The 16,868-nt window shown below is 45.6% G+C and overlaps 1 protein-coding gene across 2 annotated transcripts in view; it reads right to left on the bottom strand.

The window, feature by feature from the left end:
• The window catches only part of LOC119445588 (protein spinster homolog 3-like), an 81,857-nt gene that overhangs the window by 36,818 nt on the left and 28,171 nt on the right, over positions 1 to 16,868 (bottom strand). For both annotated transcript variants that reach the window (XM_037709858.2, XM_037709857.2), the window contains exons 2-6: positions 14,527 to 14,726; positions 13,323 to 13,474; positions 8,455 to 8,521; positions 5,811 to 5,947; positions 3,926 to 4,060 (exon numbers count right to left, since the gene is read on the bottom strand). In XM_037709858.2, the coding sequence (XP_037565786.1) occupies positions 3,926 to 4,060; positions 5,811 to 5,947; positions 8,455 to 8,521; positions 13,323 to 13,474; positions 14,527 to 14,726 (691 nt within the window). The remainder of the gene's footprint in view (positions 1 to 3,925; positions 4,061 to 5,810; positions 5,948 to 8,454; positions 8,522 to 13,322; positions 13,475 to 14,526; positions 14,727 to 16,868) is intronic.

The raw sequence follows: 16,868 nt of genomic DNA, 5'->3' as shown, positions 1-16,868 counted from the left end.
GTATCACCCACAGGCCAACCCAACAGAGCGGATTAACCGTAACCTCAAGCCCTTGCTCGCGGCCTTTGCCCAGCAACATAGGGATTGGGATGTCCGTCTTAACGAGATAGGCTTCTCCTTGCGGTCCACGGTGAACCGTTCGACCGGGTACACACCCGCTTTCCTTAACTTCGGGAGAGAGCTGCCAAATCCAATGGACCATGTTCTGTGGCCCGGCAGCAGGGTGTGCGCCACGAAAGCCGGCCTTTCCGGCTACGCGGCGGAACTGCGCTCACGGATGGACGCGGCCCTTGACCTGGCCCGTTCCAACCTAGCAAAAGCGCGAGCTGGACAAAAGGTCCAATACGACCGGTCACATAGGGACGTGCACTATGGTGTCGGCGATCTCGTCCTCAGACGCAACCATGTCTTGAGTGACGCCGCCAAAGGCATCTCTGCCTCCCTGTCGGCCAAATGGTTGGGCCCGTACCGAGTGGAGACCAAAATGTCCCCTCTGGTATACAAGCTGGCTGACTCCCAAGGGAGACCAGTCGGCGGTCCAGTTCACGTCTCGGACCTCAAACCTTTCGTTGCCCGTAGCAACGACTGGGGAGAGGGGGAGGCGGTCAACGAACCGCAGGCAAACCGTGATACGGCTGGCCCCAGGCCACGCCACCGGTACAACCTACGGAAACGCACCTAGGCAGGTTTTCTCCCACCAGCTGGTAGCCGGACTTTATTACCTACCACGCCGATGAACGGAGAGACACAGCTATGGTGCGAAGGCGCACGTTGAAGTGGTGACAGGCCCTTTTGGCCTAATATACCCTCTCGTGCTCACCCGCCTTCGGACGCGCCTAGTCAGCTTTCTCCCACTAGCAGGTAGCTGGACTTCATTCCCTACCATGCCGGTGAATGGAGAAATGTAGCTACAGTGCAAGGGCACACATCGAAGCGGTGACAGGCCCATGTGGCCTAATATACCCTCTTATGTGTTGTCCAAGCCTCAGCCTGGCAAACGCCCCTTTTTGGGCTGGCAGCCAGGCGGGAAACTTCCTTGGCACGCCGGCTATGCCGTGGGGCGTTCCTGTCCTTCACCTTGCGTCGTCCAGTCTGCTCCCTGCGCCTGGCTCCACTGTGCCACCAGTCTCGCTGACCACGAAGCCGGCTGTCCCTGGTCTTACCATGCCAGCCTGTTGCTGACCTCAAGGCCTGCTGCTCCTGGCCCTTCCGCCATGACTGACTCCTGCCTCTGGGGGCCACGAACCCGTGCCAGCCTTGCCTCCTGCTGCCTAGGCTGCCGCTAATTGTGGCTGGTCCCCAATCAGGCGCTGACCTCTGGCCGAGGAGGGTCACTCCGGCTGCCGCTGCTGACCTGGCTGTCGGTTATCCCGGCCTGCTGTTCCTGCGCAATCCGGGGAGCCCAGTGACTTCTGTGGTGGCTGCTGCGCCAAAATGGCAGCCACGCCTCGCGCGTTCCTGGCTGCTCCAGTCCGGCGGACCTCGAGTGTTGCTGGCTGAACCATGGTGCTGCCCTGCCCCGTCCTGCCTGGGCTGCTGACTCTTCCACCTGGCAGGGGGTCCTTCCATTGTGCGGAACTTTGGTGGCCAAGGCAAACCCCTGGCTTTGTGTCAAGAGAAGCGACGTCTTCACCTTTTTGGACTGCTGTGGCCCCTTCTCCCTGTCCTGGTCCTGAGGAAGACGACGACACCCTCTTGGACTTTGCCCCGTTGGCTTAGCCCTCTTTGGCTGAGTCAACCTTGCCACTTGGCCTCGGTCAGACACTTTGGAGGCTGGCCTCGGTCTTTAGGAGGGGGGAATGTGGGGATCGAGATGCCTTCCCGCGCCTCGTCCCCCAGCTCGCGCGTGGCGCTTAGCTCGATCCCCGGGAACCGCCGCTGTAACGGCAACATGGCGGACATGGCGAGCGCGCCGGACCTACTTTCCCGCGCAAACCGTGCTTCTCCCCCCCGGGATTGGACTCGCCCCGCGAGAACACGTCACCGGGCCGCGCCCTGATTGGCCTCCCGCGCGGCGGCCCCCGGCCACCCTCTCCACCCGAGCTCTCGCCCGCTGAGCGCTTCCTCGCCGTGAGAGAGGCTCACAGGCTCGCAACGAGGTGGTTACATGAGACCTTTGTTCTCGCGACTCCTCGTTATCGCGCTTGGCGGACCGCTACCCGGTTAGCCCTAGCGCAGCGGGCGCGCGTACTCGATCGGTCTTGCGGCGAGCCTTGGCCCGTAAGCGCCGTGACTGTAGCACTGAGCCGTATCTTGGGTGAATAAACCCGTGTTGGTTGGCGATCTGACTCCGGAGCCTTCTCTGCGCCGTGTCGGAGAGTCGACGAACCCTGCCGTAGCGCCTTTGTGCGTTGCGGAGTGGAGGAGCGTCGTGCCCTTTCCTGACCGTCGCTCGTAGGGTAAGCCTTGTGCAAACCCATCTCCACAGGACAGATCTATCTGTGACGATCCTCTTCAGTGATATGATCGCCTTGGCTTTATCTTGAAAGCGATCTGCGCCGCTTATGGTTTGCGTTGAAGCGAGAGGCAGCACGAAGGTCAATTTGCTTGCTGCTGCTGCCGCGCTTCCTCACTCCAGCATTTTGACAGCGAGCTTCCGCGGTCATCGAGTGAGATAGTGTACATGTTTGCTGGTGCGCGCATGGCACTATGCTTGTTAATTTAGTTAGTAAGCGAATGTCTGCAAGTTTATATGGCTGATAAAACTACTATCCTTACTTCGTATAGCTGTCTACAAATTCGCCATTGCAATCGATACTTCGCCTTTCAGGTGAAACTGCAACTATTTTTTATTCATCGCAACTTCAGTGCATTGGGAGCAAATCTTTGTTTTTCCAAATGAGAGAAAGTTGTATTCCTGTATGAAAGCATGAAGTGCGCGGTACTGTAACTGACTTTTTTTTTTCGTCACGGAAAACGGGTGCGCGTTACCATCGAGGGCACGTTAGAAACGCGTAAATAAGGTATATTTCATTATCGAAGTCATGCTGCCTGCTCATTCACCTTAACTTTCCTCAAACGACGCACTGCCAGAAAAGTCCACCTAGAGGTGTTCATTTGCGCCATCCAGAGCGTTTGATACTCCAAATACAACTTTCTCTCATGTGGAAAAACAAAGATTTGCTCCCAATGCACTGAAGTTGCGATGAATAAAAAATAGTTGCAGTTTCACCTGAAAGGCGAAGTATCGATTGCAATGGCGAATTTGTAGGCGTGCACGACAAGTGCACCAACATGTGCCTGCACTGCGATAATTGGAATGGTGTGCAGTGAACCAAGAATGATTTAACAATCAAAGGCACACCAATATTCAAAATTCTATTTTATTCCATGGGTGCAAGCACTGTTACATGCCCCACGGCAATGCATACGAATGGCATCTGCTTTAGACGAACACAATGCAGCATCTGCACTGTTTTCATGCAGTAGCACAACTAGTAGCCAAAGAAAACTGCACTTTATGAGACCACCAGTGCCCTCAAGGAATTTAATAGGTAGCGATTGGGTTGTCAGAATTTTCCGAGAGTACTTCGGTGTTCATTGCAAGGCCACGTAGGAGTCTCTACATCAATCAAGAAGCTGAGGGCTCATAGCTGCTTGCCGTATTTATGGAAGAGAGTGACTGGAGAGTGGGTTTTCTTTACCATTGCCAAAAGAGAATGACAAACAGAATGCAGCTTACATTTGTCATGAGAATTAGCACACATGTGTTTTTCCAGACATCTGCGTGGCAATTGCAGTTAGTTTCAACCAACTAATCAGCTCAGTTACAGCTAAAAACACCACTCAAAACCGCACCCTCCCCTATCCCTCCAAGAGGCCCTGAATATTGAAAACAAAGGCAGTTATCTGGATGGAATTTTTTTTTTAGAGCAGGCTTTTGTCTCAGACAAGGAGACAAAAAAAAAAAAAAATGTACACGCACCTTCCTTCATCAGCCTTGCCATCTGGATTGTGCAGCTGGAGGGCGTGCGTCATGTAGCTGGGTGCCCACCAGGCCAGGGCACCCGTGGCAAACGTGACACACGTGAAGCCCAGCGTGGACCAGATGTACGAGCGGCTGTGATTGGGAATGGCAGAGTTCGCATAGAACATTCGACTCAAAATTCAAGGTCAATTCAAGTGTATTTTGTGAATGTCATAGGCCAAACTTCAAGGAGCGGTTTTTCATGGTTGACTTTCCCCTTGTAGTAATGTCGGTCACCTTCGGGCATGATGGTTACTATAGTGCCCAGATTTGGCCAGAGATACTGATCATGTTAAAGCCAAATGGCTAAAACTTACTTTCCTCGATGCGTTTTTAAAGCCTGGGGCTTGAAAATCAAGCCATGTTGGCTGCAGTGAGAACCAACTAGCAAAGCAACAAAACATTGGCATCACTTGGTCACTATATCTGGCTTTGTCTAGCTGATCTGGCTTTGACCGCACAGGATTTGCTGCTTATGAAAAGTACAGATACACTGAACTTGGCTGTCAATGCAAAGAAAAACTACAGAATGCTAACTTGGATTGGGTTCAGGAGAGGGGGGGTTCTACAGATGAATTTTTTTTTTCGTCGCCTCTCTGTTCACGTCTCAAATAGGCTTGCAAGCAGCAAGGTCAGGCTGTGTATCTCTTATCCACGAAGGACCTCATCAGTGGTGCACTTGTGTGCGCAACCGGTGACAAGCACAAAGCAAGGGCTGGTCGTTCCCCAGAGAACGACAAGTCATCAGTCTTTCAACAAAGAAGAATGTGCAGTTGCTTCAGACAGCGTTTTCCATGCTTGTTGATTGTCCCTTCAATAAAGCATTTCTCTCTCTCTCTCTGCTACCGTAATTGTGATGTGCCTGTCATGGGCACACACGCCTGCGGGAAGCAGAGACGCAGATGATCTTGTGTGTTCACTTCAAGAACGCCTCAACACCAGCTGTGAATAAATTTAAGGCCCCAAAAATTTCTGGAATCTTGAAATGAGCCCTCCTAATTGCCCACTAGCCAGCGTGTTCCCTGCATGGGAGGGTAAATGTTCGAGTAAATTCGAGTACTGTAATTATTGTAAATAGGCCCTCTGTACTTTTTTGCTCCCCACTCTGTGCTTTCCCAATTCTGTTACCTCTTCATTGCACCATACCCCTTGCTGACCAATGTTCAGGTGTCAGCCATCGCCAGTGCGGCCAGCAAAATTATCTTTCTTCCAACAAGCACAAATGTAGCTGCTTTTTCCACAGTCAGGCACGAGCGAAGCAGACGTGTAGTAAGCCGCGCCATTTGCCTATTTGTTGTCATTGCGACAGGAAAGATATTCTGAGCGTGTACATGGGAGACAGGATCAACCCCATGACAACCGCTCCTTTCCTTCAGACCACCCCCACTAGCCCTCGACTTGCTTTCACTTTCAAGCTATTCCTCTCACCGATGTCGCTCTTTCTCAGCCTGCCTCCCGAAACTTTCTGATCCGCGGAAAAGGGGGGGAAGGGGGGATTCATTAGAAAATTGGGGGGGAAGAGTGGGGGTTCGACATCCCACACCCCCCCTGGCTACGCCAATGCACGCGGCCACTGGTATAAAAAACAATAAATAGCCAAGAAACTCGATTACTTTGATACCTTGTTACCTAGTTCTATGCCAAAGGGATTGTGTTGCGTACTAGCCGTCTTTTGCTTTGCACTTATGTGCACTCTTTTTTTTTTCCTCAGCATCCAAAACTTATGGTCTGCGTTTTTATTAGCCTTCTTTTTTCAACTAACTTCGGTGCATGGGCTGTGCCAGAAAAGTGATGCTTGTCATTTGGCGACAAATGAAAGCACAAACAACAAAGGCGAGCTCACTTGGCAATCAGGGAAAACAGGTCGTCCTTGAGCGTAGAAGGACCCATGGTGGTGGCCCCTTCACTGGCACCTCGCAGAGGCTCGCGCAAGACAAACAACACCAGCAGCACTGCCACCGCACCAAGTACGGGAGTCACCTGTAACGAGTATGGAGGGTATGAGGGAGGCATCACATGCAAATCTGCATTAGATTATGCAGCCTCAAGGCCACATATTCGGCATAGCACTTCTCGAGTCTCAAGAATACCTGACAAATGCACACAGGCAGAAATCAACAGAATATGCCAGTTTATGCCCATAATAAACAGGAGAGAAAATGGACTGATCAACAGATCGCCATAAGGCGATGTCAATGATGAAAGAAATATTTACGAGTGGCAAGTGCTCGAAACATCAGCGAGAACACACTCAAGCAATATCAGAAATATGGCAGAGTACTTATGTAGACAGGCTCATGCTAACATGGCTTTTTTGTGGTACTTTTATTGCGATACCAAATGGATGGCTGTGCCCCTCCCAGGCTGCTGCCGTCAACAATCCACATGTATGACTTACAAGGTTCTTGTACACTGCCCATGCCCGCCCTCACGCAGCAGTCTAACCTCGATATAACGAGCACAGATATAATGAAGTAAATAAAAGTCGTCCCACAGCTATTACAGTGTAACATATATATGCTTATAATGAATATCAGATATCACAAAGCTATTTCTGTGTCAGGTGTGACTTCATTAAAACAAGGTTTGACTGTAGAGATTTATTTGAGAACCAACTGCTCTCTCTGCCACACTTGATGCTGATCCTACCTGCTTTCTGTCTGCTAATGAAAGCACCTCCCAATGTGCCAGAAGGTAAAGACACACAACATGCTACGTCCCTCACTGCACAACACTGTGGTGATCAAAGACGTGATGAAGCAGAAACAAGGTAACGACACTGCTTTCTTACAAAGTGATCCAGGTGCTGTATCTAAATTGTGCAAAATATATCCCATGGAAGGGAACTCTAACAAGTACAAAATTCTGTGCTTAATGTGAACTGCCACTGCCTCTCCTTGTTAACCTCTCATTAAGACAGTTCTGAAATTTGCTTCTTCTTACCACCACCTTGACATTCACATAACCTCAGATTTCAGCTGGACATTTACACATTACCAGTACAGTTAACAATGCTAACCGCATGCTAAGGCATTTCGTCGTAACTTCTCTTCTGCTCCTTCTTCTCTCAAGTTACTGCTCTACAAAACTCTTGTTAGAATTAAACTCGTATACAGATTTTCAGAATGAGATGCATTTTCCTGTAAACTTGTTACTACAATTAAACTTGATGATCAGAGCAACACCTCAACATTTATTAACAATAACCTCACAGCTAGTGCCACATCCATGAAAAGTGGCCCTGAATTGCCCTCATTTGCATTCTGCTGCAAACAATGCAGGCATTTTTTATTTTACAATATCTATTATATCCTATTATTATTATTATATTTTATTATATAGCCTTGACCTAATTTCCTCACCCTCTTAGATGTTTTCTTGCATTGATCATTGCTATATAGTTGGTATTAACATATGTCATACAATAGCATGCCTGCACTCATTCGTCCAATAGCTTTCGGAGGAATTACCTCTTGGATCAATCGCTTCTGACTTTTTGTTTTTGTGAATTATTAGCTAACATTATATAACCAGAAATGTTTCCTTATTACTGTATTTCTCAATTCTACCGCTCTCCTCTGTAATGCCTTCGAGCCTGAAGGGTACTCATAAATATAATGAAGAGGTGACAGAATTTAAGCAACACTGGCTGCTTTTTGCGTTATTGCTGATGTTCATCAGCATGTAGGATAGTCCATGTAGGAAAAGCCCTGTCCTTTCATGCATTCTGTACACATCATACACAAACTGCAAAGTTATTTGAAGGTTCCCAGACAGACCAGCTTGATATCAGGGAAACAAAAATTGATGCACAAGAGACCTTCAATCACAAGAGTTGGTCTCACCACACGTGTTTCTTTATCAACACTGTTACTGAACGAAAGAAATGAGAATAAAAGTAAATGGAAGCTGCTCTGCATGACTACGACAGTGGAGTCAAAACAAACATTTCCTGTGCAACTAGTTAGTTCCAGTTGTCCTTTTCAGTTCTGGTTGTCCGGTTGCATGACACAGGCCATCACATCACGAGAGCTAACTTCAGTGCCTGTCAGAAAAAGCAGTTAAATCAGTTTCTAGAGTGGCATACTCTTTGTATTTTTACGTGATCACAGCCCATTTTAATAATACATTGAACTGTTCCTTCAAGTCATGCTTTATTTACTGCATGCTGCCAATTTCGAAAATTAACATTCAAAGCGTTAGTCTCTTCTGCATTCGTCTTATGGGCGATACCAAAAATTTAGGGTAAAGTTTACATATCACACCAGATGTAGCGCCAAATATTTTGGATTCCTCTGCTCTGTTCCTAGAATGCATTCAGCTGCTGCCCGCTGTAAAGAGAGCTGTGATATGCCACAACATCGATATCAGTCAAGTCGAGAGAAATCACCTCCAATTTTTTAAGCAGCAAGAATGTAGAAGGCATGCAGCACTTTCACTTTCAGAAAAGAGCCCAGAATAACATCTAGACATCCAGAGTTGCTTACCCTGAGGGCCCAGTACCATCCATGCAGCGCCTCTGCCACAGATGCACCAACAATGTAGCCGAGACCACTGCACGGAAAACACAGTCAGCCGGATGCAACAGAGAAGGCACACATCTTTCGCATAGTTGTGGTATTATTTCTGTATCAATGTGAAGAGCAAATGTGAGAGCAGCAAAGTGTGCAACGGGCCCTTCACACTCAGACTAGTACAACTGCATGCATCTGCACATTTCCTAGTCCCGATATTCCCCCCTTCAATTCACTTTTCAACAGTTTCTTATCCTGTGACAGTGCAGTAGGGGCTTCAGAACAAATTGCATGGCTCTATATTTGTGTGGCACCACTTCTCTCTGCATGGTGTCATCAATGAACTCGCGAGGATGCATCCGTTTATACATGCACATTTATATGAGCCGTACGCGGACCTCAGACAGACTGCAAATTCAGATGCAGAGCAATTTCTGCATTATACTTGCATTCCCACAGGGCACGGTGCTTGACTTGTGGCTGTGAAAGTCCATCGGAAAGACCATTCATTCACACCTTTCTGTCCACATCATCACCAGTCATAGCCTTCTTTCTCTAGCCTTTCCTTTATCATTGCATCATCGTGACTGCATCATTTACCGGGAAATTAATAGCTTTGACAACCACCTGTCCTTGAATACATCGCTTTAGTGGTGCGAGAAGTCGCAAACTTCAGTTAATGTGAAAAAATCCGTAGAAATTAGTGTGACCAGGAAATAACAACATTCACAATTTGCACAAGCAATTAACGGTACAGCCTCAACTAAAGTATATGAGCAGAAATACCTAGATACCAAATACCTAATACACACAAATACCTAACAGCAAGCAGATCTTAATGGGGGAAGTGGGTTCTAGAAAAAAATATTGTTCGTCAAGATGGTGCTGAAAAGATGTACTGATATGTAATGACGTGTGCTTATTTCAAATATGAGGTGCCTTTTTGTTTATCTCCTCTGGTTCTAATTTTATGCAAGTGTCCTTTAAATATTTTCTGCAAAGATTTGCATAATATCTTGTGTTTAGATTTTGCTTAATGGGGCCAACAATGGCTTCTGTATCATTTAAGGAATGCCGCAAGGCCAACCTTATTGCTTTGCCATACCTAGAACACGAGCTGCGAGACTTCAATGTTAAGCACGAGAAAAACACTCTTTCGAGTTTCAACTTAAAAACCTCGCAACTCATGCTCTAGGTAAGGCAGAGCAATAAGGTTGGTCTTACCGCATTCCTCAAATGATACAGAAGCCACTGATACCCTATTTAGCAAAATCTAAGCATAAGATATTATACAAATCTTTGCAGACAATATTTAAAGGACACTTGCATAAAATTAGAACCAGAGGAGATAAACCAAAAAGCACCTCAAATTTGAAATACGCCCATCAAGTTACATATATGTACAAGTTTCCAGCACCATAGCTCGACCAATAAATATTTAAACAATTTGTGTTTGAAGATACATATCTTCCCTTAAATGGGATTTGCATATTAGCAACATTTTTGTGGCAGTAATACGTAAGCTTTTTTTCTTCAAAGAAGTCTAAGGCTAGCAACTATGCCTATCAAGGTACTAACCTACAAAACATTTGTAAGAAATGTGATTTCGTTCCCTCATACTTTAACTAACACAACAAAACTAGAAGGAGTACAAAGAAAATCCATCAAATTTAAACACAACAAGCTCAGCTGCACTGATTCACTCCCATAGGCCTCCCAGCTGCTTCCGGTCTAAGGACGCTATCTGAGATAGCGAAAGAAGCTCACCTAAAGGTCTTATTTCAGCTGCTACATAATAACCATAAAATAGATACGTCTAAATATATCACGCTTTCTGAATCTCATACATCATGCAGTGAGCATCAGCAGACATTAACGGAGTATTCTTTCAACATTTGAGGCTTCTAAACATTCATTCTTTCCACTCGCAATCTGTAGCGGAAACAGCTTCACCCATTCATCATAAATATTGACTCATTTTCAGCCTTCACTGTCATTGTTGTATATCCTCCATTTTGAAGCCAAAGCATCCCCGCGCGGGGGGCCGCCAACGATGTGGCGAGGAGGAGTCCCCCACCTAAAACGACACTGCTGAGGTCGCTTAGGCAGAAGCGCCGGACACTTGACACACATAAACTGCGTGCAAATTGCTGGCGAGTGCGTTCTACGAACAGCGACAGGCAGTGCGGTGGTGCCCTTCAGGTTTGGAGCGGGTTGCTTGCACATGCGGTGTGCAAGAAAGCCTGTTTGGCACAATGAAATTGTGATTTTTCCCTTTCTCTCTACTCTCTCTCTTTTCCCTACCTTCTAGTCAGAATAAATCAGTCTTCTTAATGCGTTCAAAACGAACGGACGTCTGTCCTTTTTCCATAAGTTAAATAGTATCCATCTCTTATTCTACAACAGTCATAATGGAAGCTGAAATAGGAGACTAGAACTGTTGTATGCATACGTCATGGCCGCACTGAACCACTGTTCGTAGCATTCCCGTGTCAATGCTTCATCTATTTATTCATACTGAGCAATACATTTCTCAGTTTTTATTGTTTAAATTTCTCTTAATTACTAATTTATTCATTTATTTATTTATTTTTACTTTTATAGTTTGTGCAATGTGAACCTGCGGTGTTCAGTTTGCAGCCATGGCAGTGCCGAATCAGTGCATCCCTTTGTAGTATTCATTGCGTTCCCGTGACACTGCTATCCCCTATTCTTCTTTTTATACCAGTTCTTCTCATTCGATCTTTATTGTTTCATTTTTGCCTTTTTGCTGATTTGTGTCACGTCAAGTTGAAGTGTATATTACGGCATGAAAACACTGCCTCCTGCCCTTGTAAATGCAATTGTGCAGCACTAAAATGGATTCACCTAACAATGTGCTGTCCTTTAATTATGTATCCAACGTTTATCAGTTGTAACGCTTGACCATTGCTAACTAAGCATTTCAAGTATCTTTTTCTTTTTATGATTTGCTAATTGGATGTGATCTGATTTATGTTAGCCTGCTTTGTGACACATGCTTTGCTTTTCCATATCATTTTAAGTCCACCTGCCTTTATAGTAAGTGCAATGTAATAGCACCAAAATATTCTCACACAAAAGTGTGCTGTCTTTATTTATGTAACCAACGTTTGTTTGTTGCAACATTTCTCCATTAAGAACCATTGAAAGTATTTTTTTTTGCCTGCTTTTTGTCCAGTGGACTCGATTTGACTGTGTGTTACCTCTCTGTGACACATCTTTTCGGCTTTTATTTTATTGTATGCCTACCTGCTCTGCTCTCAATGGAAGCAGCAGTATTAAAATAAATACATAAATACCACCGCAGAGGAGCTAAAGTAGAGTGGTCAACGCCAGGCCGACCTCTCTGCCATTTCTTAGATAAATTTCTCCCTTCTCTTTCCACAAAATAATCTGTCTCAAAAGTCTCGCAAGACCTGTCATACTTTTCGAGCTGAAAGAGGCACAACAGAAACACGGTATATGATGTCAATCTTTGCACTGCAGAGCCATTATGAGTGTATTTTAAACATACCTACAAGGCTTTATTTAACCTGGAGCAAACAATGCTCGCTAAATGTGCTATATTTGAATGCTCCCAAAATGCAAAGAAAGAGTTCAAGGTGAAATTCAATATAGTTCTTTACCCAAAAATTTCATTTACAAGAAGTAAATATCAAAAATTGAAAAAAAGATATATATATATATATATTAAGAAAAAAAAACTAAGTAAAAAGCCAGTCAACAGGCCTTATGTGACGTGTTTATATTTTAATTTGTTTGCACTTGTAAAAAAAGATAACGCTACAGTACAAAACTAAGAGACCTTAGAAGTGTTCAAGGCAACAGTGTTTGAGAGAGGGACATGTCCCATCTGTCTCGCTTTCCTTTGTCCTGCCTATCGCACTTCCCCATAGTCAAATATGCATCCCCAAGTGGCCCGAACTTCTACTCTTCTAAATGGGTTGGATGGGGTGCTACCACAGCACATTTTTTTTTAACTTTCAGAATAATAATAAAGTGGCAATGCAGGAAAGAGCTGTACATAAAAGGATCAGCAAATGCACCCAGCATGAAACATTTTACTGTTGCTTTCCACAATATATTCTAACAATTTATGAAAAAATAATGTTGCTCATTATTTTTGGTATGACTTCTGTACATCACCCATAATTTACAATCAACAATAAATGTGCTGTTGCATTTTGAAAATAGATTAATTATGTCAGACCCAGCCAAAAACTGTAATAGGCACCCAGATCAATTTTGATTCTGATTCTTGCTTTCAATTTGATCTGGATTTAGTTCCAAGAATGTTAAGAATGCAGCTTCACATGGGTAGGCTGCAATGATCCTCACCGGATGTCTCACTCGTGTTGTCAAAAAGATGATGAATGTCAGAGCAGCACCCAAGGTTTAATGCACTCATTCAAAAACTTCAAGGGTTTCAAAGGGCTTCGAAGGTCCTGGAAAAGCAGTCTCAAGGTCTAAGATAGCATTGTGTTCATATATTCAGAACAAAATACATTGAGAACACACATGTTCAACTAGTAATGGCAGCATTGGTCATAGCTCAAATGACGAGGAAGTGCTAGCTGCCCATGCTGGGGTTTGTCTCGTGCTTTGAAAGCCTTCAAAATGGCATTTGGATGTTTCAAGGACTGCTATTATGTACTCTGTGCACCTCTCTACAGTACAGCAGTACCCAAGTAATTCCTCCCGGGATTTCCCGAGAACCCGTGGGGGTGTTAGAAAACCACAGTTTCGGGAACAATGGCCTAGCCCATCAAAGTGACCTAGTCTAGCCCCGCCAAAGTGAAGAGTAAGCAAGAAACACTCACCTGCCGACGGGGATGGCGAAGTAGAAAACTGCCAGCATTTTGCTTCGGCGTGGTCCTGAGAAGAGGTCCCCTATGACTGTTGGGGCCACAGTGGAGTAGCTAGCCTCACCAATGCCCACCAGGCCACGCAGCAGAGCAAACAGCACAAACTTCTGCACATGCCCAGTCAAACAATCTGCAACCATCTCAAATACAGCCGGTGACTGCAGTGCCCCCAGCAGCAGGGGGCAATGCATGTGTGTTGCATGAATGTTCGTGTCACCAAAAGCCCACTACTCAATTGCTTGGCAACACAGTACAGCAGAACATCATTTGTGCCTGGGTATACTGGGCAGTGGTTGAAATCTACACAAGGTCTTGCAGTAAACCTTTACAACTTGCGAAAAGCTCCAGTAGCACATCTACATGCATATGGTGCTTTAATGCCAGAGCACGCACAGCAAAAATGGTGAGTGGACAGCTCCATAAACAATTCCTTGAGCTTGAACCCTAGTACACGTAGATAAATAAATGACGCATCATGACAACAGAGGAGGGTAGTACACCTGAGCATCACGATGCAGTAAAAAGGTGCATTCTGTAGGTGTTGGATCGCAAGCTAAAATTAAGTTTCTGTTGACTTACCTAGAGACGCAGAGACTTCGTATGATTGACTTTGGCAAGGTGTGGCCTTCAACAACCACTTCCTATACAAAACAGGGCATGCTGGATCATCACCATCTGCTTGTGGTACTACGGATTACCACGTCCTTGTGGTAATCTTACATCTGTTGTAAACTTGTCTGGTCTATGCCAAGCAGAGGTGTGACTGGGCACGCAATGTTTAGAACAATGGGGAATCAAGCAGTCTATTCAGGGACTATTATTGGACCATGGCCTTCTACAGACATTTCAAGGAGGGTATAATGTGCTGCACGGAATTTCTGGCTCACGTTACCAAGCCTTGTAGCACCAACAGTGTGCCATGTGTCTGAAATATACTTAATTTTATAACTTTGCACTTAAGTGAGACATTACATTCTCCACAATTTGTTTCTTTTTCATTGTCTCCCCGTCCATGAGTTTCTTTTTCCGCCTAATTTTCATCAATCTGAGTGCCTTAACCCATATATAAGAGAAACATGATAAAAGAAAGCACACGCTTCTAACCTCTCCACTTGATCCTCCAGCTAAATCTAATTCAGCCATTGCTGAGGTATCGTACCTTTGGTGGTATGGAACCGAGAAGAGTGGTGGCACTCCAGAAGAAGACGCCAGCAGCCATGATGGCTCGACGGCTGTGGCGATCACCCAGGTAGCCAAACACAGGTGCTGTTAGCATGTACGTTATCACAAACACCGTCTGCAGCAGCCCTCCTTGGGAGTTCATTAGCTTGTAGTGGTCTATGACCTGGTCCAGCACTCCTGCGAGCCATAGAAGGACACACAGCTGAGCTGTAGATTTTCAGCACTCTAAGACACCTAGGTCCCAATGGCAGACACTGCAACGTCACCATGGAAGAAGCAAAGGAGGAGGAAACAACTTTATTTTGTTAATTTAGCTTAATGAGGGGTGGCTACCAGGTGATGCAGAAAAAAAATCTACGGGGGGAGGGGCTATCATCATGATCATCATCAGCCTATATTTTATGTCCACTGCAGGACGAAGTGAAGGCCTCTCCCTGCGCTCTCCAATTACCCCTGTCTTGCGCTAGCGTATTCCAACTTGCACCTGCAAATTGCATAACTTCATCATCCCATCTGGTTTTCTGCCGACCTAGACTGCGCTTCCCTTTTCTTAGTATCCATTCTGTAACCCTAATGATCCACCGGTTATCCATCCTACGCATTACATGGCCTGCCCAGCTCCATTTCTTCCACTTAATGTCAACTAGAATATTGGTTATCCCCGTTTGTTCTCTGATCCACACCGCTCTCTGCCTGTCTCTTAGCGTTAGGCCTACCATTTTATTGCGATAGCAATTATATGGACCCTCCAAAGCAGATTTCTGCCGTCGGCATCGCCGTTGTCGTGAGGTTCTGTATGACGTCAATGGAGATGAAATCGTCGCCGCGCGCCAAACGCTGCATGTGCGAGTGAAAGGGCGCGCGTCATTCGCGTCCTTTTACTCACGAGGAGTGAACCCACGGCGGAGAACAAACGCGCGTTCTGCGCCGTGCTCCCTTAAGGGCTGCAGAAGTAGGCATCTCTTTCCTCCTTTACAATCACCATATATGTAGAGCAAACGCGCCTTCTTCCAACGCGCGAAAGGCCGCGCGGGGGGGGGGGGGGGGGGAGGGAAGGGAGGCGACGTTTAGCTGCGGCACCAAGTACGTACTGAAATAAAAACAGGTCAATTTCGTAGTAAAAATATGTTAATGCGAAGGTCAATATCAATGTACAAAAAGCCGCAGTTTCACCCGCAAGGAATAAATAGCATTGATAGCAATAGCAATTTATTAGACAACACGAAGTCAGGTCTGTAGTTTTATTGGTCACTTGAATTGCAGTAAACATTCGCTTACTATTTCAATGTACAAGCATGGTGTCACGTGCACACACAAAAACATGAACAGATCTGACTATGACCGAAACAATTATTCTCATAAGGCTGCCATCACTTTAAAAAATTTAATTCTGGGGTATTACGTGCTAGAGCCACAATATGATAATGAGGCATGCTGTAGTGGAGGACTCTGTATTATTTTTTATGAGGGGAGGGGGTCAGATCTCTGCAGACAGAAATAATCAACGTTTGCTTTGCGAGACATAGCACAGACTTCCTGAAAACAAAATTGTAATAAACTAAAGGTGCAAAAGATCATTTTTGCGCCTTACAAATTTTACAGATTTGGAGACCTATCACAAAAAAAGCCGGCAAATCCCACGCCCTGTGGGAATCGATGTTATGCAAAGCAGTGTTTCAAATTAACAAAACGACCATGAGAGCACCAAGACGTAGGCGGCTTTTTCATGACCTACATGACACGCATGTCATGACATTCAGGTCATGAGTCCTCAAGAGTCCCTTTAGCAACGCCTAGGAGAACTAAAGGCAAAAGCCTTAGCCATGCTCATAACTATGATGTCAACCATTGACCTTCAGCCTTTTCCTTCACTTAGTACCACATCCGAACCCATTGCAGTGGTTCTTGAGTGCTAATCTTTTTTTGCCGAGTCATTGTCATTTTTGGTGAGTCATGCTCATGACTGACTTCTAGCATCATCCTTTAGTGTTTCCTTCACTTGCTACCCACGTCAGAACCCTTTTGAGTGGTTTTTGAGCGCTAATATTTTTTCGCCGAGTCATTGTCATTTTTGCTGAGTCATGCTCATAACTATGACTTCAACCATTGACCTTCAGCCTTTTCCTTCACTTAGTACCACATCCGAACTCATTGCAGTGGTTCTTGAGTGCTAATCTTTTTTGCCGAGTCATTGTCATTTTTGGTGAGTCATGCTCATGACTGACTTCTAGCATCATCCTTTAGTGTTTCCTTCACTTGCTACCCACGTCAGAACGCTTTTGAGTGGTTTTTGAGCGCTAATCTTTGTTCGCCGAGTCA

Source organism: Dermacentor silvarum, chromosome 3 (genome assembly GCF_013339745.2).
Source record: "Dermacentor silvarum isolate Dsil-2018 chromosome 3, BIME_Dsil_1.4, whole genome shotgun sequence".
NCBI classification, from domain to species: domain Eukaryota; kingdom Metazoa; phylum Arthropoda; class Arachnida; order Ixodida; family Ixodidae; genus Dermacentor; species Dermacentor silvarum.
Note: the sequence above shows the minus strand (reverse complement) of the source record. Positions and strands in the feature narration are given on the sequence as shown.